Below are 26,936 nucleotides of genomic sequence, written 5' to 3'. Positions count from 1 at the left end.
GAGATTATTGCCCATCAGTGAAAATTACAGATGCACCTAAGCTTTGGTACAGCAATTCCACTTCTAGGAATTTACCCTATAGATACAGTGGCAAATGGTTGAAGTAACTTAGATTCAAGGTTTTTATAGCTTCATTTATAATAGAGACTGGAAACCACCTAAGTATCCATTATTAAGGGACTAATTAAATTATGCTATAGATAGTTAAAGATGGCAAGCAGTCATAAAGAAAAAGGTTTTTACTTACAGAAAAACCTTTTAAGGTACACTTGGTTAAGCAAGATGCAGGACACTGTGTAGTTACGTTTGTGTTAAAAGGGGAAAAATAGATATGTATTTGCATATGTGTACAAATACATAAGATAACTTGGACTGATAACAAGAAACTGATTCCTGTGTGGATATGACCTGTGGCTGGAGACAGAGGTGGGAAGGAGTCTTCACTTTATACCCTTTGTTTCTTTTGAAGTTCAAACTTCAAATGTCTTAGTCCAAAAAATAAAAACAATTGTTAGTTTAAATGCAATTTTACAATACCTCAAGCCAAAATAGCAAAATGTGAGGCAGCAGGAATGGAGAAAATAGATTTGTTCAATACAAAAGTAAATGTTTGAAACTGAGAGCTTCCATCAGACAAGCAATGTAAGACATATATTAAGGAAGCTGCACTCAATTTTGTGTTCTCACAAAGGAGTTGCTCCTAAGCCACAGCACAGCCAAAGTTTGTCTTTAGGCCATTAAGGGGTGGGGTGGGGGGTGAAGATGGGATGGGAGTGAAATTGAGTGTCCTCCCCTTATTCCCCCTTTTTAAGTTTCTGCTAGATTCCTCAGATTCTTTTCTTAAATGTTATACACAAGGAAATCAAGGGAATTTAATGCGTGAAATGTTTGGGAAGAAGGTTAGTTTACCCCACCACTTCCTGTTGGTATATATACATCCTGAAGGCTCACCTACTGGATATGTGGAGACCTGTGAAATTAACGCGATTTTAAGTGTATCAAAAAAGGGACAGAAACGTGTCATATCTTTCCTTCTTCACCTGCATCCCACCCTCCAGTGGGGAACGGAGCAAGGCCTACCACCGCCAGGGACTAAGCCCGAGGCTCACTCCGGCAGTGAAGGTTTCCCTACTCCTGTTCCTTCCTTTCTATCTTGATCTCTTCCCATGCCCCTTTTCACTTTCTTTCTGTCTCGGGTCCATCGCCGACTGCACCAGTGACTGGATCTGCGGGAGCTGCCTCGCAGTGGATGCAGGAGAACCCCACCATCCTCTGGCGGCCGGAGGCAGGGATTTCTTTGTCTCCCGATCCCTGCCCGGCTCGGACGGTGTCAGGGCTGCAGTTAAAGACCCTCAGGCCCAGCCTGGCCCTGCCGGCCACAGGCCCGGAAGTCTTGACCAAAGGGCAGGGCTGGCACTGGGGAGCTAGAGCCAGGCCTGGGCCCCGCGTAGTCGAGGCCGGGGCTGAGGCCGCGTGGGAACCCACCGGGACGCGACTGCCGGCATCGCGCAGGCGTCAACCTCCCCTTCGGGACACTGCAGTTCCCATAAGGCCATGCAGCGTCCCCGGCCGGGCTAGACAGCCCTGAGAGCTTCGCCGGCCCCCCGAGGGCTCCGTAACTCTTTCTGCACTGCACCATTGGATACCCAGTCTAACAGAAAACGTAGCCGGACCCAAACGCCCAATCAAGCTCACGTGTTTACCTTGTGCCCTGGGGGTTCAATGAAGAGGAGCGACAAGATTTCGTCATAAAACCGCGACCAAACAGGCGGCGCCATCTTCGAACTTGGACTTCCGGAAGGACTTTGGTGAGGGTGAGTGTACCGCAGCTGGGTGTGCGGGGGGTGGGGAGGGGCACGATTACTCCTCTCTCTTCTTTCCCAGTAGCACTTAAGATATTGGGTGCCAACTTCCAGCTCAGCTAGTGCCTCTCCGCACAGCATCGCGAACTCCATCGTTTGCGCCCGTACAGAAACCATCATGCTCTCCACCTTCTTCCCCTTAGCGGCAACCATCTCTGCTAACAACGGTTCTTGCCTTCTTCCCCACGCGGTGTTGGTAACGCGGCATCCGGTGTCCGGGCCTCGGTGCTACTTCCATTGCGTTCCTCGGACCCCTTGAACCTATATAATTGCTTCGTGCCAAGTCCTTAATCTTAGAAAAACTCAGGGCTCGCCTCTGGCAAGGCTGGGAGAGCTGTCCCCAAGGCCAGGACTAAGGAAGGAAAGGCGGTCGTTCCTGCGGTGGTGGCGGGTCTTCCAGCACTTTCATCTGTGTCCCAGCGCCCCCCGGATGAGGCTCTTCTACCCCGAGGGTTGTTCCCGGCGCGCTGCAACCCCATTGGCGCAGCCAAGGGCCAGTTATGTTTCCCTGTTCTGTCCGCTTATCCCGCGACAGGGTGGCTGTCTGGTGGGGAAGGCCGAGGCGGCGGCTTCAAACCCCACCCCCCCCCGGAGGTAACTCACTTTGTTGGAGGGATGTCGGGTCTGGCCAACCCCTGTTGTCTCAGAGACATATTTTTACACAAACCTGTTATTTCTGTACCATCACCATTTTCACCATCCCTTTTTAGCAACTGTATTTATTAGGTATGTATGTATTATTTTCGTAGTTTTCTTTAAATTGATTTATTTCCAAAGTCTGACTGCTTTAGTCTTAGCAATATGAATGAAACCGTGGATTTCATGGGCTAGTATTACCTTTTAATACAAGTTAAACTAAAAACACAACTAGTAAAATAAAAACTTTTATTTTGTACCATTAAAAATTCATCTTGCATATCATCAGTTGTACCATAGGAACTCCTGGGAAAACAGCGAATTGGATCAAACTGCTTGTTTAGAGTAATTCCATATGTGGGGTGCAGTGTTATGTAATTATTTTTCCTTTGCTAGGAAGGTCAAGCTGACAACCAGGAGCAGCAAGGGAACCAGACAAGTTGGGGTGCAAATGTAAGATTTTATAAACCCTCTGGCACAAATTTACTAAACACCCGTTTCTTTACTATGTGTTCAAAATTTGTATTGTGAAATTATAAATGGAAATTAACTACCACACCCTGTTGCTGCCTTCCATGAGAAGTGCATCCTTACAGGGATTTTTTTTTACCTTGAGGAATCAGTCATTTAATGGACAAAAATTAAGTATTGCATTTACCATGTATCAGGTTCTGGATACAACAATGAAACCAGATAGGCAAGATTCCAATCTTATGAAACTTTCAGGGAAAATAAATATGAAACAAGTAAATACTCTTATCTCTTGTCATACATGAAAGTTCTAGATGGACTAAAGAGCTACATGTAAAAACCAAAACTAGAAAAATTATTGGAAGAAAATAAAAGAGGGTATGGTTATATCAGTGGGGCAGGAAATGCTTTTTTAAGACTCAAAGCAGAGGCCCTAAAGGAGAAGATTCAGAAATTTAACTTATAAAAATTTAAAAACTTCAGCTTAAGGAGAAACATTTGTAAACAAAATTAAAAGACAAGCAGATATAGAAGGAAAATATTTGTAACACCCCACAAATTATAAGGAAACAATAGTTCCATAGAAATATGAGCAAAGTACGTATACGCAATTCACAGAAGACATATAGATGTTCAACGTATAAAAAGTTGCTAACCTTAATTATCAGGACAATGCAAATAAGTGAAATAGGGAAGAATTATTTCACCTGTCAGATTGGCAAAAACTAAAAAGCTTGACAAGGCTGTGGTGAAATAGGTACTGATATTCAGTTGGTGGTATATAATTTTTTTTTTTTTGGTGAGGTATTTGGCAGTATCTATTAAATTTTGAAATGAGCATACCCTTTAATCCAATACATTAATTCCACTTCCAGGTGATTATTCTAGAAAAATAATCTCTCAGTGAAGAGAGCTGTACTAGACTATTCATTACAGTTTTGTTTGAAGTAGTATTGTAACCTAATCATTAAATCAGGAATGTCTAAACCATCATTCTGCAGAACACGATACAGCAGCTAAGAAGAATGAGATACAACTATGTGTACTGGTATGGAAAATCTTTGATACATATGTAGAAGCTCTCTTAACTGATCTCTAATTAACCAGGTCCTTACCTTAACAGACATTCCCCATTTTCTATAGACAGATGTCCATGACACATGGAGTGCATGAAGCTTACAGGCTTTTCTCCTATAGGCCTGGGCATTGGGCTCCCACTAATTGAGTTGAACGCTTGCCAAGAGGCATTCATTGGCTCCCCATTTTTTTTTTTAATGTCAATTGGTTTGTTATTGTATTTCTATTTGTTTAAATGCTGTGTATGTTTAAATTTTAAAGAAATTGGGGTCCTAAAAGTTATTGTTCCTATCAAACTTAAGTTGAAATATGGCAGAAACATAGGTGTTTGTTTTATTTCCATATGATTCTTGAACTATCAGTTCTAGAAGCAGTTTCCCAATTTGACAAGCAATTGTTCCTAAATTGTGTACCACCCTACCCCCACCCCTTCCAATGATCCTGTATGCATATGGCTCAAAACTTGAGTGTGCTTGCAAACACCTGAAGGGGTTTTAAACAAATGGGTTGCTTTACCTCCAGAGTTCCTCATTCGGTAGGTCTGGGATAGAACAGGGAATCTGCGTTTTAATAAATTCCCATGTGATGTTGATACTGCTGGTTCTGGGGTCACACTTTGACATCCACTAATGTGAACCATGTAATACCCTCTAATAAATCCCTTTCTACTTGAGCTGGCTAGAGAAGATTCTGTTCTATGCAACTGAACCTTAACCAATATAAGGGTCAGAAATTACTGTATTCATATCTTCTCTGCCCTTATCTGCTTGATCTATCAATGTCCTTATCTACTTGATCTGTCAATGAAAGTATTCTTGTATTTCCTAAAGATTTTGCTTTGCATATTTGATGCTATTTTGTTTGATGTCTAAAGATTCATGACATATCTTTTATATGATTTGAAGTTGTATTTATTATAAAGTACTCCCTTTTTGTCCCATTTAATACCTTTATCCCTGAATTCAACTTTGCTATCACCATAATTATTTCTTTTGCTTACATTTGTCCTGTATATTTTAATTCATCCTGGCTTTTTGACCAATCTGAATCTTCCTTCTTTCTTTTAATGGATGAGTTTATAAGATAATTCTTGGATTTGAGGATTCTTATTGATTTTTCCCCTTTATACTGTGAGCCTTTTTGATCTATAAACAGGTCTTCATTTATTTCAGGAGAGTTTCTTCCTATTATATTTTTAATTTTAGCAAACTTCTCCTGTTAAAATTTTTGAAACATTTTTCCCCCCGTTCCCATTTTTCTGCTCTCTTTTCTATGAACATCAATTGTTCATATTGTTGGCTCTCCACTACTTTTCCATCTATTTCATCTTACTAATCACTTTTATCTCTGTGCAGTCTGTGTGATTTTTCTCAAGATTGTCCTTCATGTCACTGATTCTCTTTTCAGCGGTATAGTTTCTACTTGTTGCTTCTGCTGTGGTTTTCTATGATTTTACTCTTTTACTTAGTTTCTTTCCTTATGACTGTCAGCTAGCTCACTTTTTACTTTGCTGTTGTTTATCTCTGATCTCTTGCATCTCCTTTACTCTCTTGTTTCTTGGAGTCTGTAGTCTGTGTTGGTTTTGTTCCATTTTGGTTTTGTTTATTTGTTTTGGAAGTCTAGAAGTTTTTATTGGAAGTTTTGTTCTGTTTTCTGGAGCAATTCTTCCAAAGGGTACTTTTCATCTTTGTTTGTTTCCTTTATATTCTTTCTGTAGTACCTGTGCATGGGTTCTGTATTAGATCTGGTTTGTTTATTACTAATTTTGAATGGAGTAATTCTATGAAGACTTGCTATTTACCAGAAAACAACCTTTACGCAAGGTGGATTTTCATTGACCTCTATTTATCTTGGCACTTTTATATTGTATCCTAAGCACATGATCTTGTATTGTATCCTTAGCACTTGAGTTAGAGGGTGAGGTATTGTCACAGTTTATAATTTGCCTAGACTGTAGCTTCTTTAAGCTATTTCTTGTGCTATTTGTATTATCATACTTTTCCACTGAGGCTGATGAGTTCTTTATCCTTAAGACATACACAGACCTATGGAGTATTCTCTCTTGGGATTTATTTTCCTCTCTTTGTTATAGGAAAGCAGGTTATTCTTACCAAAAAACTGGGTCCTTGAGTTCTGTGTTGTTCAGGTTTTTGGTTTAGTGGTCAGTATTTGGTTTATCTCTGTCAGATTACTTTGGTCCATGTTTACACAGCTGACTCTCTGGGTTTGAAGAAAATGAAGATTAATGACAGTTTTCTTCAATTCTATTCTTCAATTTGGAAATGGTCCCTTGATGTCATGAAATGTTCCTTAATTGTCACATGGCCTAGCCACCCTCCCCATACAGATGATTGATGGCAGGGTACCCGAAAACTCTTTTACTTATTCTTAAATAAATCTGTTTAGCTTTAGGCATCCTTCTTCAGTTTGATCTAGATTTTATAGTATCTGACAGTCGTGGCCTGTCCCTTGATTCCTAATAGGTGATTTTCTCTCTCTCTCCCTCTTTCTCTCTTTCTCATTGGAGGGTGATTCATTTCATTGGGTTTCAGGGAGAAGAGTTAAATAATTATGCAGTCACTGTAATCTCTTTACAAGAAACTTTATGAGCTTGAAATTAAATAATGTAAATAAAGCACTTAGAGTCCTTGGCACCCAGTAAGCATTTAATAGATGGTAGCTTTTATAAATAATTTGTTTACTTTATTGTCTGCTCCACCAGAGTGTAAGTTCCATGAGGGCAGGGACCTTGTCTGTCATATTACCATATTACCAGTGCCCAGAACAGTGCCTGACATGTAGAAGGTAATTGAGTGACTAATCAGGGAGCTCAGGTTTCTGGTTGTAGGGGTGAGGGGAGAAAAGGACAGAGAAGCAGAAAAATCTGAGCTAATGGTATATGTAAGCAACATAATTAGCTTCTGCCTTCTTCTCATTTGTATGTCTCTGTATGCAGGGGAAGCCATTTTGGGGGGGTGCTGATGGATACCTGCGGGGTCGGCTGTGTTGACCTGGGGGAGGCCGGCCCCGTGGGGAACATGACTGTGGTAGACTCTCCTGGACAAGAGGTGCTAAACCAGCTCGGTGTTGAGGCCTCTTCAGAAACAGCAAGTGTGGAGGCTTCTATAGAGATGTCTTTACCTACCCCTCGGCCTGAAGTTGAGGACTCTCCTAATAAGCTGAAGCTTCCTCCAGAGCAGGAAAGCCTCTCTAGACCGGAACAACAGGGTATGTACCTTGTCCTTTCATCTTTTTGTCTCCTTGCACCTAGCTTAAAATGGAAGAGAGCTGTTCAAGCTCACAGGATCTTACAAACCTGAGTGTGGTGTAATCTATTCCAAAGAGGTTTCAGCAGGGCTTGACCTGAGCTCTGGTCTCATCTCACAGATGCATTCTTCTCTACAGATCTTTCTTCAGAGATGTCAAAGGTCTCAAAGCCTAGGGCATCCAAGCCTGGCCGGAAGAGAGGTGGTAGGACACGAAAAGGCCCCAAAAGGCCCCAACAACCTAATCCTCCATCAGCCCCTCTGGTTCCTGGTCTCTTAGATCAGTCCAACCCTCTGTCCACCCCTGTGCCTAAGAAACGAGGTCGAAAGTCCAAGGCAGAGCTGCTACTGCTGAAGTTGTCGAAAGGCCTAGATCAGCCAGAATCTCCACCTCCAAAGAGGCCCCCTGAGGATTTTGAGACCCCTCCTGGGGAACGACCCCGCAGGAGGGCTGCCCAAGTGTAAGGATTGTGGGGCACAGCTTGTTGGAGGGGGATTGGGGTGAAGGGATCAGGGTGGGGCAGGTGTTAGAAAGTTAAGATGACTCTGATGAGGGTCAGGTAAGCAGGGTGGTGCCTGGGTCCTGGGGACTTGAGCAGTCTTCTAGCTCTCTCCACAGCATCTTTTCTCCATTGCTAACTTGGCCTGTTTAGGAGGTGTACTTTCTGTACCCCATAACGCTTTTCACAAAGCCCCCAGCACTTCACTTGCTGTTCCACCACCCTAGTATCTATCAGGGTACATGTACCCTTCTATTCTTTCCCTTTGCCTTCTGTGATCTTTGACTGTGATTGAAAAGTACATTGGACTTGGAGTTGGAAGACTTGGGTTCAGATTTCACATTTGTTATCTGAATCATCTTAGCCAAATTATTTAACTTTTCTGAATTTTTGTTTCTTCATCTACCAGAGGGGAAGGGGAAATTAATACGTACTTCACAGGGTTACTGGGTGGATAAAATGAGATAAGAATCAACCAAAGTGTCCAGAAAAGTGGGCTCTCAGTTACGTGTTTGTGAGCATAGCTCTGATCCTGCCCTATCCCACAGGGCACTTCTGTATCTTCAGGAATTGGCTGAAGAGCTGTCAACAGCCCTGCCTGCTCCAGTGTCCTGTCCTGAAAGCCCCAAACTGAGCAGCCCCATGAAACCGAAGAAAAGCCGGCAGCAGGCAGCTGACCAGGGTGGGGAAGAAGAGGATGATACTGCACGGGATGAGGACTTTGTTCTCCAGGTTGAAGCTGAAGATGGGGAAGAAAGTGAGGCCCCAAGTGAGAGCTCATCTGACCCCGAGCCTCCAGTGCCCCGAAGCACCCCCCGAGGATCCACTTCAGGGGTAACACAAATGGACAGAAAAGCAAAGGGGTAAATTGTAGGATTTTTAGGGAGTCAGCAGGGTGCCCAGGATAGCTTTAGCCTGCTAATTATGATGGTAAAAGAATGTAAAAGAGGATACGGACAACTTCAGAAACGTTGGGTTATTAGAGAAATGGAAGGTGGGTAGTAACCAAGATTCTTCATTCATGTATTGAGCATCTGTTCTGTGCTACAAAGCACAAATATGAACAAGACAGAGTCCTGCCTCACAAAAGCTCACAGTGTGAAAAGTGTTGTACCAAGAGTGAACAAAATGCTTTTGGCATGTAGAGGAAGGGTGATTAACAGCTTCAGTCTCTCAGAGGAGTGATAACTGAGCTAGGTCTTGAAGGGTGAATAGAGGTTCCCCCGAGGGGATGGTTTCCCAGAAGGTAGTTATGGCTGGAGCATAGGACATGGGGTAAAGTGACAGGGGAAATTAAACTAGAGAGGATGAAAGGACTAAGAGATTGGTAAGAGCATTGCACGCCATGCAAAGTGGATGCCTTTCATCCTTTAGAATACAAGAAGCCAGCAAAGATTTTAAGTTGGAACATGACATGATCAGTTAGGAAAATAGGTCAAGCTGCTGTTGACAATTAGAAGACAGCTGCACTTATCCAGGTAGACATAATGAGGGCCTGCGTCAAGCAGTAAAGGAAGAGAAGGTGGGAGGCAGATTTAAGAGATAAAAGGATTAACATGACTTGGGAGTTAAAGGAAAGGAAGAAGTTGAATAGGATTTTCTAGCTTAACTTGTGCCACCATACCCTGAACTTGGGAACACAGGAATATTGGGAGATTTGGGAGGGAGGTAAAGATGGGCAGGGAAGATGATGAGGTCACTTTTTGATATGTTGAGTTGGAGGTGCCTGTGGGCTGTGAGCCAACTGCTGGAGATGCCCAGTAGCCAGTAATATATATAGGGACCAATGCCTTACTTGTCTTGGGTGCACAATTTAAGGGAACACCAAAAAACTTAGTCGTCAAGATAAATGATATTTCAAGGCAATATTTTAAAAAATCAAAATCAATGCAACTAATGCATGATGAACAGAATATCAAAATTTTTTAATAAGGGTAGGAACTGTATCACTGATTTTTCTCTTTGCCTCAGGCCCTAACGTGATTCGGCATGGCACTGTATTGGTCTAGAACTTGTAGAAAAGTTGAGGCTGAGAAAAATTTACGTCTACTAAGATGTAAATTCGATAATCCGGTGTAAAGATGGTAGTTCAAAGCCATGGGAATTGTTGAGATCACCAAGAGAGTTTAGGATAGAGAGGCGAGAAGAAGACAGAAGGACTTTAGGGATTACAGTCATTGAACAAAACAAGCAGAGCAGGGAGAGACTGCAGAGGAAATTGAGAAGGAGTATTAGAGAGGTGGGACAAGTAACCAGAGACTATCCCATGGGGCAAGAGTTTCAAGAAGCAAATAGGAATCAAATGCCATGGAGAAATCAAGGAAAATGAACAGAAAATAGATAACAGATTTTGCAGTTTTTATGGAGGAGTAGGAGCAGAAGGTGGAGAAGTCATTGTAAGGGTTGAAACTAATCCTTTTTAAGATGCTGATAGGGTAGAGGCTATAGGGGCAGTCATGCCAAAGGAATTAAAAGCAGATGAAAGCTGGGGAAAAAAAACTGTCTTCTGGGGACATTCTCACTAGCTTATAAAATTCTCTTTCATTTTCTTCATTTTCACGCTGCAGAAGCAGAAGCCGCACTGCCGAGGTGTGGCTCCGAATGGCTTACCGAATCACATCATGGCTCCTGTTTGGAAGTGCCTCCATCTCACCAAGGAACTGTGAGTCTTGGGGATTGGGGCTAGAGGTGAAGAGGTGGTGTGGGAGTGCAAAGCAGGATCTGGAAGTGGAGCAATGGGCAAGAGAAGGCACTTCCAGGGCAGAGTTCTACCATGACATGCATTACCAAAAGGCACTCTCCAAAGGCAAGATTTCCAGAGCTATGCCACCAGCCACGTGTGGCTATTTAAATGGAATTTGAAATTAATGAAAATTGGAAATTCAGTTCCTCAGTTACAGAAGCCACATTACTAGTGTCCAATGGCTACTTGCAGCTAGTGGCTTCTGATTAGACAGCATAGATAGAAGATCACTTCCATCATCACAGTAAGTTTTATTGGACAGTGCTGCCAAGAATGTCTCCATTCCTCCATTAATGCTTGTTTTGTTCCTCTAGCCGAGAACAGAAGCATTCATACTGGGAGTTTGCTGAATGGATTCCTTTGGCCTGGAAGTGGCACTTGTTATCTGAAATGTAAGTTGAAGAGACATCTCTGAAGCCTAGGAGGGCATGGCACCACTGGAGACAAAATGGCGAAAGAAGACTCTAGATTTGTAATTGGAATCCCGGGATTGGTGAAACTCTTCCAAATACAGTCTCTTCTCTTCTCCTTCCTCCAGTGAGGCAGCTTCCTACCTGCCCCAGGAGGAGAAGTCGCCACTCTTTTCAGTACAACGCGAAGGGCTTCCTGAAGATGCCACCCTTTACCGAATAAACAGGTAAAGATTGGACCTCAGCCTTTTATGTGATTCTAGGAGAACAGAAACAGGTAAAAATGAATGTTGAAAGAAATGCCATATTAGCCTTGCCCTTCCCCATGGCTGGTCCAGTTGGTCCCAGGGGAAGGAGTCTGGCTAGAGCTGGACAAACCTCTGTAATTCACAGTGTTCATCACTGAGCTGGCTGGACTGAGGGTCAAGCCAGTTTACAAGGTCACATGTACTCAGTTAGACCTGGACAGACTAACCCTAGAGAGAATACAATGATGAACCAGAAGGAACAGCCCATCATCTCTGAACATGAGCTGGATCAGGATAGACTTTGGGAAAGAAAGTGGTGGCTGAGGACTGTTCTCACCTGTAGACTGTTCTTGATATTCTGTCCTCATTACGTTTTATCAACTCCTTTCTTCACCCCATCTTTGAATTTTCTCTAGATTTAGCTCGATCACAGCACACCCTGAGCGCTGGGATGTGTCCTTCTTCACGGGGGGACCACTCTGGGCTCTGGACTGGTGCCCAGTGCCAGAGGGGGCAGCAGCCTCACAGTATGTGGCCCTTTTCTCCAGTCCTGACATGAATGAGACACATGCTCTGAGCCAACTTCATTCAGGCCCAGGGCTGCTGCAGCTCTGGGACCTTGGGACCTTGCAGCAAGAAAGCTGGTGAGGTGGGGCTGGGACACTACTGTGGGACGGTGGTTGAGGGGGAGAGAAGGATGGGGACTGGGCAGTGTAGGGGAAGGGCTAGGACCAGATTGAAACAAAGGGCACATATGCTCTGGCAGCCCTGGGACCCTCCCTACCCATTCCCCACATGCTTTCTCTCCCCAGTCCTGGCAACAGGGCCCACTTTGTCTATGGGATTGCTTGTGATCACGGCTGCATCTGGGACCTCAAGTTCTGCCCCAGTGGAGCATGGGAACTTCCAGGCACCCCTCGGAAGGTACTTCCCCAGTTGCTTGTGGACCCTTGGACTCAGAACCATAACAGAGAAGCCCTAAGAGTTCCCAGAGTGGGGAGAAGGGAGGTTAGAGAGCGAGAGGTCAAGTTTTTCCAGTACCTCCATAACATATTTCCAGGGACGTGAAACCTCAAAGGTTTTCTGAGAGGCACTCAAGGCAGCAAGCCTCAACACAGACCTGGTCTCACCCTCCAGGCTCCTCTCCTGCCCCGGCTGGGTCTCTTGGCTCTTGCCTGCTCAGACGGGAAGGTGCTGCTATTCAGTCTGCCCCATCCTGAGGCCCTGCTGGCTCAGCAGTCCCCAGGTAAGTAGCATGACCAGGAGAACAGGGCTGTGTGGGTGGCCAGAGCTTAGTGGGGCCTGTTCATCACCCCTAAAACTCCTCCCATTTCAGACTCTAGGGAATAGCCTTACTCAGCCATACCTCCCATTCTGACTTCACATATTTGTTCTTGAGGTCTCTTTTTAGCAGCCTGCAGGTGGTAGTCTCTTTTGTAATCTTCTAACTGACCCCTTCAGCACATTTTCTTTTATTCTCCCCCCTCCTCCCTAATCTCCCTGTGTGCTCTCAGGCCTCTCTCTCTCTTGCTGACACAGCTAATTGGCTGTGTAAAACTGCTGGGGTGGGGGCTGACAGATGGGGCTCATCTCCCCTGCTCTACTCTTCTTGTTCTTACTAATCTGGTTCCTAGCCTCTCTTGTCCTCACCACCACTCATACACTCACAGTATCTTTGTTGAGATGAGTAGGAAAGAATATAGAGCTGAAGATGAGCAAGAAGAGGAAGGGGTCAGAGATGGGCAGCTCCAATTTGTTGAATTTATTTATTTTTCAACAATACTGAATGTTTCCGGAAGGGGGCATCCGGGTTTAAGCCCTGGGTGGTCCCATATTTGGTGGTCTGGTGGAGGAGGAGTGGGTTGAAGAGGGAATCGGAAGTGAGGAAGTGAATACAGTAAGTGTTGACAATTCTTTCAAGAAGTTTGGCTTGAAGAAGGCAAATGAGTGGTGGCTGGAGGTGAGTGTGGAGTAAAGGAAGGTGTTTTTGTTTTTTTATATAGGAGACAATAGTGCATGTTTACATGTGAATATGGGAATGATCCAGTAGAAAGAGAGAAAGATGGATAATGCAGGAGAAGGCAGGCTCACTGAAAAAGCAGAGTTCTGGAAAAGATGAGAGAGAATGAGAAGACAGCAGAGTGAAGGGATTAGCCATTCTGATAGGAGGAAGGATACTAACAGGTACAACAGAAGGAAAGAAGATGGAATGGGTGGAGGTGGATTTGTGAATTTGGTGGTAGAAAGATGAGGGCTTTCTCAAGGAGATATAAGGGAAGGGCGGGCCAGGGAGCAGGGGCTGAATAAGAGCTCAGGCCTCAGGACCCCCAGCATCACTTACTGCTCTGCTTCCTCCCAGATGCAATGAAGCCTGCCATCTATAAGGTGAGTGAAGGACCCGCTGCCTTAGCTGAGGCTCCATCTTCTAGAGCCTCCCTCTACTCATTCCACAGTGAGTCCCCTCCCTCTGAAAAACTTCCCTGCCCTGCTGGATAAAACACTGATTTGAGCCATTATTTCAAACAGTAGGGTTCCCTAACCCCAGGCCCATCTCTTCTGTCCCTGCAGGTACAATGTGTGGCCACCCTTCAGGTGGGATCTATGCAAGCTGCAGACCCCTCTGAGTGTGGTCAGTGCCTTAGCCTGGCCTGGATGCCCACCCGGCCACACCACCACCTGGCTGCTGGATACTATAATGGTAAAATACAAACCAAACATAAGGAGCTACTGCTCTTTAAGCTTTTTATATATGCTTGTTTTCTGGTTGTTATTTCTTTTTTGGTTCAGTGCTGGACATTATATAGTTATAAATACAAATATAAAGCAATGCAAAGAAGAAAGAAAAAAGTCATTAGACTTTCTTACTCAGAAAATAATTAAGAATAGATGAGTATCAGTTTATGCACTTCTCTATGCTTAAAGATCAAAAGATTAGATGGAGAGAGAAATAAATATATTAAAAATAATATATATAACATAGATATAAGGCTTACAGTCTATATTCCAATTTTTTCTTATGTCCTAATAATGTCGTTTAATCTTTTTCTTCTCCATTCTTTTTTAATGCAATTTTATTGAGATATATTCACATACCAAACAATCATCCGAAGTGTACAATCAGTTGATCACAGTATCATCATATAGTAGTGCATTCATCTCCACAATCAAGTTTGAACATTACTCAAAAAAATAAAAATAAAAGTAAAAAAGAACATCCAAATCCTCTCATACCCTTCCTCCCCCTCCTATTATTCATTTACTTTTTATCTCTTTTTTTCTACTCATGTCCATACAGTGGATAAAGAGAGTATGAGCCACAAGATTTTCACAGTCACATGGTCATACTGTGTAAGCTATATAGTTATACGATTGTCTTTAAAAATCAAAGATACTGGATTGCAGTTCAACAGTTTCAGGTATTTCCTTCTAGCTATTCTAATACACTAAAAAGTAAAAACTGATACCTATATGATGCATAATAATAACCTCCAGCATGACCTCTCAACTCCATTTGAAATCTCTCAGCCCCTGAAACTTTATTTTCTTTCATTTCTTTTCCCCCTGTTGGTCCAGAAGACTTTCTCAATCCCATGATGCCGGGTCCGAGCTCATCCCCAGGAGTCATGTCCCACATTACCAGGATTTACACCCCTGGGAGTCATGTCCCACATAGAGGGGAGGGCAGTGAGTTTACCTTCAGAGTTGGCTTAGAGAGAGAGGCCACATCTGAGCAACAAAAGAGGTTCTCTGAGGGTGACTGTTAGGCATAATTGTAAGTAGGCTTAGCATCTCCTTCACAGGAACAAGCTTCATAAGGACAAGCCCCAAGATCAAGGGCTCAGTCTACTGAACTGGTAGTCCCCAATGCTTACAAGAATATTAGGAATTCCCCAGGTGAGGAAGTTTAATATTAACACATTTTTCCCCAGTCCCTCAAGGGGTCTTTGCAAATACTTTTATTCTCTGCCCGAATTACTCTGGGATGTATTGGGGCTTCATGCTAACCTGTAAAAACCAACCAGATCTCACCCTCTATTCAAGGTTCCATGTAAATATGATGTTTGAATAAGCTGACCATACAAGTTAAATTATATAGTGTAGTACAGAAAATACAGATTTTGTACCAAATAAACATCTCTTCCTTTGGTCTCACATAGAAGTTGAACTTTTAAAACACAGTATCATCATCGTCCTTTACCCTTTAGTCTGATTTACCTTAGTACCAACCAAGTCCATTCCATTTGTTTCTCTAATTGAAGTCTGATCTCTTTTTCAGCTTTTTTAACAATTGCTGTGTGGAGTAATGCTGACATTCATAGTTGCTGAACTCTGGCTCTGAGTCTCGGGTGTCACACAGATACCCGAAGTTTCAGGGATTGACTAGGTTATACACAAACAGCTCAGCATCTCAGAATTTAGAAATAACCATTACAACTCATGAGTAGATGTGACTGCTGTAAGAGTTTACAGTCTAGAACTCCCCCAATTCTTAAGATCCCATCCAGTATCATGTATTGCTTTTAATTCTCGTTATCTCTTTAGTTTCTGTTTATTTTTTTAATTGTGTAAACATATATACAACATAAATCTTCCCATCTCAACCCCTCCCAAACATACCATTCAGTGGGATTAATCACATTTCACAGTGTTGCAGTACCCTCACCATCATCCATTACTAGAACTTTTCCTTCACCCCAAACAGAAACTGCACTCATTTTGCATTAACTTCCCATTGCCCCTGCCCCCTACCCCTGGTAACCTGTAGTCTTTCTGTCTCTGTGTGCACGGATATTCTGTGATATTTTCTTTGTGGTTTCCATGGGCCTTAAATTTAACGACCTAAATCTTGAACAGTCTCATTTGCTTTGATACCAACATAACTTCAATAGCATACATAAACTATGTTCCTATATCCCTCCATCCCCTCAACTTTAAGTAATTCTTGTGAAAAATACATATTTATACATTATGAATCCAAAACCATTGATTTATCTTTACATTTTACGTATCTGCCTTTTAGATCCTGTGGGAAGTAAAAAGTGGAGTTACAAATAAAAAATAATATTGGTATTTATTTTTACCATGTCATTATCTTTACCCAAGGTATTTATTTCTTCATGCAGCTTCAGCTGATTGTCTAGTATCCTTTCCTTTCAACCTGCAGAACTCCTTTTAGCATTTCTTGTAGGGCCAGTCTAGTGGTGACGAAATCCCTCAGCTTTTGTTTATGTGGGAATGTCTTAATTCCTCTCCCATTTTTGAAAGACAGCTTTGCTAAATACAGAATTATTGGTTGGCAGTTTTTTGGTTTTAGCACTTTAAATATATCATCATCTGCCTTCTTGCCTCCATGGTTTCCAATGAGAAATCGGTACTTAATCTTCTTGAGGTTCCCACGTATGTGATGCATTGCTTCCCTCTTGAATTCAGAATTCTCTCTTTATCCCTGGCATGTTCTCTCTGGTTCCTGTTCATAATTTACATCTCTGTATCGATACTCTCTTTGTATTCATCTAAAAGATTACTAATATCCTTTAGTTTTTTTGTCCATGTTTTCTTTTATCTCTTTGAGCATATTTAGGACCATTTTTTTAATGCAGTTTTATTGAGGTATATTCACATACCCTACAGTCATTCACAGTAACTGTCATATAGTTGTGCATTCATCATCAGAATCAATTTTTGAACATTTTCCTTTTCCAAAAGAAATAAAAATAAAAGTAAAAAAGAACACCTAAAACATTCCACCACTGCCCATACCCCCATATTTTTCATTTAGTTTTTGTCCCCATTTTTCTACTCATCTGTCCATACATTGGATAAAGGGAGTGCGAGCCACAAGGTTTTCACAATCACACAGTCACACCATGTAAGCTATGTAGTTATGCAGTCGCCTTCAAGAATCAAAGCTACTGGTTTGCAGTTCGACAGTTTTAGGTATTTCCTTCTAGCTATTCTAATACCCAAAAAAGTAAAGAGGGATATCTATATAGTGCATAAGAATGCCCTCCAGAGTGACCTCTCGACTCCATTTGAAATCTTGCAGCCACTGAAACTTTATTTTGTTTCATTTTGCTTCCCCCTTTGGTCAAGAAGATTTTCTCAATTCCACAATGCCCAGTCCAAGCTCATCCCTGGGAGTCATGTCCCATGTTGCCATGGAGATTTCCACCCCTGGGAGTCATGTCCCACATAGGGAGAAGGGCAATGGGTTCACCTGCTATGTGGGCTAAGAGAGAGAGAAGGCCCCATCTGAGCAACAAAGAGGTTCTCTGGGGGGCACTCTTAGGCACATTTATAAGTAGGCTTAGACTCTCCTTTGCAGTAACATGCTTCATAAGGGCAAGCCCCAAGATTGAGGGCTCATCCTACTAAATTGTTAGTCCTCAAAGTTTGTGAAAATATCAGTAATAACCCGGGTGGGGAAGTCCAACATTCTTGCATTTTTCCCCAGTTCCTTAAGGGAGCCTTGCAAATGTATTTTTATTCTCTGCTGAAATTACTTTGGGATGTATTGGGATGTCACACTCACCTGTAGAAACCTACTAGATCTCACTTCCTATTCAAAGTTCCATGTGATTATGGTGTTTGAATAAACTAACTGTGCAAGTTTAATTATTTAGTGTGGTGCAGAAAATATAGATCCTGCACCAAATAAACCTCTCTTCCCTTGGTCTCACACAGTAGTTGAAGTTTTAAAACACAGTCAGTATTGTCCTTTACCCTTTGGCCTGATTTGCCTTAGTCCTAACCAGAACCTCTTCATTCATAACTCTAATTGAAGTCTGAACTCTTTTTCAGCTTTTTTTTAACAGTTGCTCTATGAGGCTACACTGACATTCATAGCTGCTGAGTTCTAGCTCTGAGTTTCAGGTGTCACACAGATACCCAAAGTTCCAGAGACCAATGAGGTTTTTCACAAAGAGTTCAGCATCTCAGTATTTAGAGATAACCATTACTTTACTCAGGAATAGATATGACTGCTGTAAGAGCTTACAATGTAGGGACCATTACAATAAGTGTTCCCCTGATAAGCTGTGCTCTGATTCAATTCTCAGCATTTACACATTGTATTTAGTCCATATTAGTGAGGCATTATAATGTTTATCTTTTAGTTTCTGGCATAATTTACTCAAAATGCTGTCCTCAAGATCCATTCACCTAGTTGTGTGTCTCACAGCTTTATTCCTTCTTACAGCTGCTCAGTATTCTATTGTATGCGTACACCACAATTCACCATTCTGTTCATCAGACAATGTACCGTTAGGCCACCTCCATCCATTGCAAATCATGAATACTGCTGCCGTAAACACTAGTGTACCAATGTCCATTCTTGTACCCGCTCTCAGATCTTCCAAGTATAAACCCAATGAGTTGCAGGACCTTATGGCACCCACATAGTTAGCTTCTTGTGGAACCACCACCCTATCCTCCAGATAGGCTACACCATTCTCCTTCCCCACCAACAGTAAATTGGTACATCCCTCTCTGCATGTTTTCTCCAGCACTTGTATCCCTGTTTGTATTTTTCCCTGCAATTTTATAGAGATATATTCACATACCATACAGTCATCCACAGTGTACAATCAGTTGTTCACAGTATCATCATGTAGTTGTGCATTCATTACCACAGTCAGTACTTGAACGTAATCATTATGCCAAAAAAATTTTTAAAGAATAATAAAAAGGATTTAAAAAATTAAAATACCATACAAAACAACATTATAATAAGGTCAGACAACTACACCACTACCGAGAATCCAATACCTCCCCTCCCCTATTACATCTCCCTCTCGTAGACATTTAACTTTAGGTATATAACTTTTGTTACATTTAATGGAAGCTTATTACAATGTTACTGTTAACCATAGACTCCAGTTTGCTTTGATTATATTTTTTCCCCAATACCATCCCTTTTTCAACAACTTGCAAGGTTTAAGGCCATTTTTTTTAAAAAATTCAGTTTTGTTGAGATATATTCACACACCATACATTTATCCATGCTGTACATTCAGCTGTTCACAGTACCATCATATAGTTGTGCATTCATCACTGCAATCAATTTTTGAACATTTTAAGACCATTTTTAAAAAATCTTTTATTTTTCTGTAAATGTCATGATTTCCCCCTTCATTTTGGAAATATAATTTTGCCAGATATAGAATTCTTGGTTGACAGTTTTTTCTCTAAGAACTTTAAATATGCCATCTCACTGTCTTCTGGCTTCCATGGTTTCTGCTGAGAAATCTGCCCTTAATTTTATTGGGGATCCGTTATATGCGACAACTCACCGTTCTCTCTCTGCTTTCAAAATCCTCTCTGTCTTTGGATTTTGACAGTTTCACTATAATGTGTCTTGGTGTATCTCTTAGAGTCCATCCTGCTTAGAGTTTGTTGAGCTTCCTGTATGTGTATGTTTATGTCTTTCATCAGATCTAGGAAGTTTTTGGCCATTATTTCTTCAAATACTTTTTATGCCCCTTTCTCTCTCTTGTCCTTCTGGGATGCCAATGATGTGTATGTTGACATGTGTGATGGTGTCCCATAGGTCCCTCAGGCTCTATTTTCTTTCTGCTCCTCACGTTGTATAATTTCTGTTGTCTTATCTTCAAATTCACTAATCCTTTCTTTTGCCTGTTCATATCTGCTGTTGAATCCATCTAATGAGTTTTTCATTTCAATTACTGTACTTCACAGCTCTAAAATTTGTTTGGTTCCTTTTTATAATTTCCATGTCTTTATTTTGTTCAGACAACATTTTCCTAATTTCCTTTAGTTCTTTGTATATGGATTCCTTTAGCTCATTGAACATATTTAAGAGGTTGATTTAAAGTCTTTGACTAATAGTTCCAGTGTATGAGCTTCCTCAGGAATGCTTTCTGGCAAATTCTTTTTATCCCGTGAGTGGGCAATACTTTCCTGTTTCTTTGGGTGTTTTATAATTTTTTGTTGAGATCTGGACATTTTGAGTATTATGTTGTTGTCACTCTGGAAGTCTAGTTCTCCCACTCCTCTGATATTACAAGGGTTTTTGTTATTTTCGTTGTTGCTGTTGTTGGCTGGAGCTGTCAATTTGTGACTTTCGTAAACTATTTTTTCTTCCAAATGGGGAATGGAAAGTGTTAAGAGGAGACGAAAAAATAGGTATACTTTAAGACCTCTGCTGCTTTTCCCTGAAAGGGGGTGATTGTGGTTTGGAACATTGGCCTCTTTACAGTCGGCTGCCCAGCAATGTGAAGTAGCTAATCAAAAACAGTGATCAGTGATCAGACCACACCCCCAAATTTTGGATGTCTAGGTCCTGATAGCCCACCCTGGCACCTGCAAGCTGCACCAGGAGCCTGGTGTGCAGTCCCCACTGCTGCCTGCCACACAGATGGGGAATGGGGGTGGTAGCCACCGGATAGAGGGTGAAATTCACTGCTACTTAATACAATTTACTAGCCTCTTCTTCCCGCCTTTCCCTGGATACTGCACAGTGTTCCACTAGACTTCAGTGTTCCAAAACAGTTGATTGAGGCAGATCCTGCCAGTTCAGTAGTTGTTTTGGTAGAGGGACTGATTCCTGGAACATTCTGTAGGAGAGCTCGGTGAGCTGCCTTTTACATGGAGGGCAAGTTCTGGGATAGAAAGTCCCTCTGACCACTTCCAGACAGATTGGGCCAGACATACTTATTCCCAGTTTGTGCATGAGGGTTACTCTGCTCCTTCCAGAACCAGGACCAGGTTGCTTCACTGGGAGAGTGGGCCAGTGCCTTGCTGAGTCAGTGAGCGAGCGGTGGGGGAAGGGCCAGCCAGAGCGCCAGGAGATCCTGCTACTTTTAAGCAGCCTTTTTCTAGATTTGGCACTCACCCTGTTACTGCAATCCTTTGCTTTCTGGAACTTTGAGAAAGATATTTCTGTCAGTTATTGCTGATTATTCAAAGTATCTCTGGGGGGTGGAGCGCTGAAGTCTCTCCAACTGCAGAACCCCCAGTTATTTTTTAAATGCTTTTTTTTTCTTTTTAATCAGAGTTATCCCTTTGACTTACCTTCCCCTCTACCAGTCTTGTATATAGGTCAGCCAAGTTAGTTCCTATTTGTCCATTTGTTTTCTGTCCCTTTACATTTTGCGGCTTTTGGCTCCTTGCCTGTTCTCTTTGTGTTACAGCAGGAGTTGGTAAACTTTCTGTAAATATTTTAGGCTTTGTGGGCTGTATGGATATGTTGCAACTACTCACCTCAGCTGTTGTAAGGTGAAAGCAGCCATAGACATTAGGTAAATGAATGGGTATGGCTGTGTTCCAATAAAACTTTATATACCAGTACTGGTGGCAGGCTGTATTTGGCCCATTGGCTGTAGTTTGCCAACCTTCAGCCTAGAGAGCTTATGCCTTTTTCAAATACCTTTATTTTTATTTAGTAGACAGACGCTACTGGGGTACATTCAACCTGTCTTCTTTAACTGCAGGTCCCAGACTGAGCTGTTACTTTTTTATTGATAAGAATGGGGGCTGAAATATCAAGTTGACTAATTAACAATTGAGGGGTTCTTGGGTAGCTGATCATGATCCCCATACCCTTCCATAAGGCTTCGGATCTGAGGGTAGAAGTCAAAGGTCCTAGGGGCCCTGAGATCTAAATTAAAGCAAGGAAAAGAGAACTTGCCTTTAATGCCTACACATTCTGTCCCTACCTCAGGCATGGTGGTCTTCTGGAACCTTCCTACTAACTCACCTCTGCAGCGGATACGGCTATCTGATGGTTCCTTGAAGCTCTACCCCTTCCAGTGTTTCCTCGCTCATGACCAGGCTGTGCGTACCCTTCAGTGGTGCAAAGCTAACAGGTATAGAAGAGGAGAGTCGTGGAGGTAGCAGGTGAAGACTGGGACAAGCTGACTCTTCCAGATTTGTTCAAATTCGATCTTATCCCCTCTTTTCACAGTCACTTCCTGGTCTCTGCTGGGAGTGACCGGAAAATCAAGTTTTGGGATCTTCGACGGCCTTATGAACCAATAAACTCTATCAAGCGCTTCTTGAGTACAGAGCTGGCCTGGCTGCTACCCTACAATGGTGTCACTGTGGCTCAGGACAACTGCTATGCCTCGTACGGCAAGGCGGAAACAGTAGTAGTTCTGGGGGCAGGCCCTGTGGGTTGGGATGCAAAAGGGTACCAGATTTTTATGGGGAAAGGAGGGTTGAGAGTTGTTTCACTGAGGTAATTTGCATTCTGGAAGGAATTGGGGAGAAGAAATGAATCTAATCTTAGAAAAAGGGAGGTTTTATTTTCTTTCTCTTTCTCTTATAGTTATGGGCTCTGTGGAATTCATTATATTGATGCTGGTTACTTTGGTTTCAAGGCCTACTTCACTGCTCCTCGAAAAGGCACTGTCTGGGTGAGCCTTGCTCTCTTTCGTGATCTTTATTACACAGAAAAACTATTCATGTACTCACCTAGTGGTGGTCAGGAAGAGGCTGTATGTTGGGTAGGAGGAGGAAAAGATAGGTCTGTGGTAACTATCATCACGGACATGGGTTACAATAAGCTCATTTTTGTTTGTGTGTGTGTGTGTCTCTTTCCCCTCATACTGTGCAGTTGTTACCAACTTTAGAACTGAGTGAATATATGAATGAAAGCTGTCTCTTCCTGTTAGAGTCTCTCAGGATCAGACTGGCTTGGGACCATAGCCGCAGGAGATATATCTGGAGAGCTCATTGCGGCAATATTGCCTGATATGGCACTGAACCCAATAAATGTCAAGCGACCTGTCGAACGAAGATTTGTACGTATATGAATATCTCATGCAGCACCATTGGTTGGATCCAAATCCACATCCCCTCCCAACTCCTGGTAGAGTACAAGTTGGTGTCAGGTCTTCCAGGCCTGATACTATCCCTGAAAGTCTTAATGCAGAGTTGTGGGTAATCTTCTCTACTCTACTCAATCTGAGCATTTGGTTAAACATACTACTTTCTTCCATCTTTAAGTCTCTCCTGCCCCAAACCAGTTTCCTCTTCCTTTACTTTTTTTCTGTGTTCAGTAATATAGAACCTAACCTCACGGTCACCTTTCTAGCCTATATATAAAGCAGATCTGATGCCGTATCAAGAAAGCCCTGAAGGTCAAGATCACTCTTCTGCTTCCTCTGGGGCCCCCAATCCTCCCAAGGCTCGAACTTATGCTGAAACTGTCAACCATCACTACCTGCTCTTTCAAGACACAGATTTGGTAAGTTGGGGTCAGGAGAATGGGTGTGGCATTAGAAAAGGTAGAAAGCTTTAGTTCCTGTATAGTAGGGAACCCTAAAGAGTTCCAGCACAAATTTGCAAAAAAAAACTAAGAAGCTGCTCACTTTTTCCATCCTGTTACATTCTTCCCCAGGGTTCGTTCCATGATCTGCTTCGTAGGGAACCAGTGCTGCGAATGCAAGAAGGAGAGGGGCAGTCTCAGCTCTGCCTGGACAGGCTGCAGCTGGAGGCTATTCATAAGGTAAGAACCTTTTCTCTCATCTTCTCTACCCTCCTCTCTCCTTTTCCTCCAACTCTGAGCTGGTGGTCGATGAACTGGAAGAGAAGGTAACAGCTTTAGGAGGGAAAACATCAGCAACGTCATCATCTAATCATCTAGCACTTGATAGACATGCCTCACTCACTGTCCTCTCCTCATTGCCACTTCTCTTTCAGACTGTGGCCCATTTTTTTTCTCATACAGCTAGAACTCACCCTAAAGCACCAACCATAGGTGTCTATCTTTTGTTTATTATTCTCTTTACAGGTACGTTTCAGCCCAAATCTGGACTCCTATGGATGGCTGGTATCTGGGGGGCAGTCAGGGCTGGTTCGGATCCATTTTGTCCGAGGACTCACTTCCCCACTGGGCCACCGTATGCAGCTTGAAAGCCGAGCCCACTTCAGTACTATGTTCCAGCCATCCTCCCCGCCGAAAGGGCCTGCCTTCCCTCCAATCAGCCATCGCCTTCTGCCCACTCCCTAGTCTTGGTCCACACACGCCCCTTGGAATGAAGTTGGTCAAGAACAAATGGCCCCCATGCATAGTGCCACAGGAACTGGGGCCTTCCTGGACAGTGATGCTGCCCAGGCCTGGACCTTTTCTCCTGCCTCCCAGGACTCCTTAGATCCCTCTCCTTCCACAGACTTCTCCAATGATAACAGCCCTCTGCGGGCAGAGGGGCTCTCCCTCCACAAACTCTCAAGGCTCCTCAGCCTAAAACTATGGCTTACAAGAAACACTCAGGCCTGACCTAGGCTTGAGAGTCAAATTGCTCATATTGAGCATATTGTCAAGTGGGTAAAGCCAAGTAAAGGAATTGGGTGTTTTTGAGATCACATGCAAATGGGTGTTTGGAGAATTGGAAAGGGTGTCTGCATGAAGGCTCCTGTCTGACTGTATTCCAGGACCCAGTGTTACTGCCTTCTCAAACTTTCTCTTCAGAGTAACCAACACACAAGCTTGTGAGGGATGTGTATTGGGCTGAAGCTGAAGTATTTCTTTAACTGAGGAATACCACAAATACCCTACCAATAGGACAGTGACTCAGATCTTACTTGCTCCTGCTTATGAAATATTCCCCATCACTGGTCATTTGACCCTACTTGAACATTCCTAGACAGTCATGTTTTAAAAGATCTTCTTTATATCAAGTCAAAGAGTATACTATAAATTTTATCCATGGGTGTTAGGAAAAATCTAGTCATTCTTCCCTGTGCTTGTCCTTTTAAGTATTTAACAATAGCTATCACGTATTTCCCAAGTCTTTTCTTCTCTAGATTAAATATCTTCCATTACTTCAATCATTCTTTTACACGTCATGATTTTTGGTCCTTCATGATACGGTCACATTGTTGACTTCTTAAATGTTCAGCTACTTTATTTCAACTCTATGTACCGAAGTTGTTTAGAAACCAAGCATAGTAATTCATGTATTGTTATATCTCAGCTTGTTAGAGTCCTTTTGTGGGATGCTGCGGGCTCGTGGTGACCGCAGTACTGCCTCCTAAACAAGAACAGATGGACCCCAGCAATGAGACACAGGCAAACCTTAGTCTTGGAATGCATGAGTACAGGCTGGGGTTTGCAGGGGGATGTGATTAGATAACCTCAGGAAATAGAGAAGAGCATTCAGTTCCTACTGCAGGGAGTGGAGGTTAGATTAGTGCCTACTGGGAACAAAACCCCCTGGCACTCGTGACTGTCAAAATATCTGGAGACAGCTTTTTGCCTCTCCAGAATAGGGAATTTTTTATATGTCAGGAAATCTCCTTTAAGAGGAAAGGAATCAAGTAGTCCATTTCCCTCCATGTTAGAGAAGAGGAAGCTAAGACCTGGAGGACACTTGGACAATCTGCAGCAGAGGGACCCCCAACCTGTCAGTACAATGGAGCCAAGTGCCCCTGCTTTGGTGATCTGGCTCAGGTTATGCCTGTTTTTTGGTTTTTGAGGTAAAAAGTAGGGAAGTGCCTGCCATTCAACAGAGCAGCCCCTTGATGCTGCACCATGAACTTGCACTTTCAGTGGTAGTTGCTGAGGCTGTAGGTTAGTGTTGCTGAGTCTCAGCCTCCAGAAGAAAATGATGCTTCTGACCTTGCTCTTTTTCTCTACTATAACCTTTTTCTCCCCAGGCCACTACTACTTCCAAGCCTCTCTCCCAGTATTCCCAGTTTATACCATGCATTGGTTCCTGCACTTTTCTACCTTGTTGCCTTTTTTTCCACAGTATTCCCTCCTCCAGGAGTGCATTTTTCCACCACCTTCACCTAGGTGCTATTCCTCCTTCAAGGCCCAGGCTTACATTCCAGCTTCACCAAGGAGCCTTCCCAGATTTCTCTTGTACATATAATCTCCCTTCCATGTGTTCCCAAGGGGGAAGGGGGCAGAAAAGAGGAGAAACAAGTACTTACTAAGCATTTGATCTATATAGGGTACTTTGCATATGCTACTGAATCCTATGAGGAAGGTATTGGTCCCATTCTACTTAATGATAAACTAAGATTCTGAGAGATTGAGCAGCCTGAACAGGTAGGTGGTGCTGGAATTTGAACCCAGACAGGCTGACTTTAGAGCAGTCTCTTTTACCTCAACTTTCCAGCCCACCACATTGGATCTTTTATGACATTTACTAGTGTAAACTCACTCTAGTGTGTAAGTTGTAAATAGGATCCTTTTAGTTAAATGTTTGGGATGATGAATTCTGTTGCTTCCTTGCTCTGTTTCTCCAGCATCGGTGACAGGATTCTCCTGCCTTAATCATACAAGAATTGGGTAAATTGGGGTTGAAGCTAGGTATGTGGAGAGCCAGAAAGTGGTAGACATGGCTACCTCCTGAAGCGTGGGCCCCCTGAACCTGCCAGTTTGACAAATCCACTGTGGATATAGATAGGAATTTCCACTATATTCACAGAATCTTAAAACTTTAGGGCTAGAAGGGGATTAAGACATCATTTAGTCTACTGGTTTTCAAACACTTTTTTAGTTGTTGGCCGGATTTAAAATGGTTCTTTCTAGAAGTATAAACAAAACAGCAGTTGGGGTAGAGTGAACCTGTAGTCAGCGCTCCCAACCGGCTCCTTATAACCGTAGAATTCTGAGGAGTTCAATTTGAAAAACACAAGTAATCCAAACCCCTCATTTTACACGAGGAACCTTAAGTTCAAGTCTACTGATGACCAACGCTGCACAAGGCTGCGCATAGCCTGGACCCAAACCTTTGAGACTTTGTAATCCCA

At 42.7% G+C, this 26,936-nt stretch overlaps 1 protein-coding gene across 7 annotated transcripts; it reads left to right on the top strand.

Annotated features, from left to right (window-relative positions):
- The first annotated feature begins 1,595 nt into the window (after window positions 1–1,595).
- Window positions 1,596–25,004, top strand: GTF3C2 (general transcription factor IIIC subunit 2). 7 transcript variants are annotated; one of them, XM_037812699.1, is made up of 20 exons: window positions 1,776–1,814; window positions 2,895–2,951; window positions 7,003–7,274; window positions 7,452–7,773; window positions 8,361–8,646; window positions 10,380–10,474; window positions 10,870–10,947; window positions 11,094–11,192; window positions 11,630–11,857; window positions 12,026–12,137; window positions 12,351–12,459; window positions 13,573–13,598; window positions 13,782–13,911; window positions 21,895–22,039; window positions 22,138–22,299; window positions 22,501–22,588; window positions 22,847–22,975; window positions 23,269–23,421; window positions 23,575–23,682; window positions 23,968–25,004. In XM_037812699.1, coding segments are annotated over exons 2-20 (2,763 nt in total). In that variant the 5' UTR covers window positions 1,776–1,814; window positions 2,895–2,949; the 3' UTR covers window positions 24,187–25,004. The 7 variants fall into 7 exon arrangements, with proteins under 7 accessions (XP_037668629.1, XP_037668627.1, XP_037668626.1 ...); XM_037812701.1 differs by lacking the exon at window positions 2,895–2,951 and having other exon boundaries at window positions 1,596–1,814; XM_037812698.1 differs by lacking the exon at window positions 1,776–1,814 and having other exon boundaries at window positions 2,321–2,951.
- Window positions 25,005–26,936: the final 1,932 nt, after the last annotated feature.

This window comes from Choloepus didactylus, chromosome 20, assembly GCF_015220235.1.
Source record: "Choloepus didactylus isolate mChoDid1 chromosome 20, mChoDid1.pri, whole genome shotgun sequence".
Lineage (NCBI taxonomy): Eukaryota > Metazoa > Chordata > Mammalia > Pilosa > Megalonychidae > Choloepus > Choloepus didactylus.
Note: the sequence above shows the minus strand (reverse complement) of the source record. Positions and strands in the feature narration are given on the sequence as shown.

Bases quoted from the DNA above. Each gene is read 5' to 3' on its own strand.
- GTF3C2 (XM_037812698.1), top strand. From the start codon at position 2,854: ATGTGGGGTGCAGTGTTATGTAATTATTTTTCCTTTGCTAGGAAGGTC. The intron at 7,774-8,360 runs GTAAGGATTGTG...CCTATCCCACAG, and splicing joins CGCAGGAGGGCTGCCCAAGT to GGCACTTCTGTATCTTCAGG. The intron at 10,475-10,869 runs GTGAGTCTTGGG...TTGTTCCTCTAG, and splicing joins CTCCATCTCACCAAGGAACT to CCGAGAACAGAAGCATTCAT.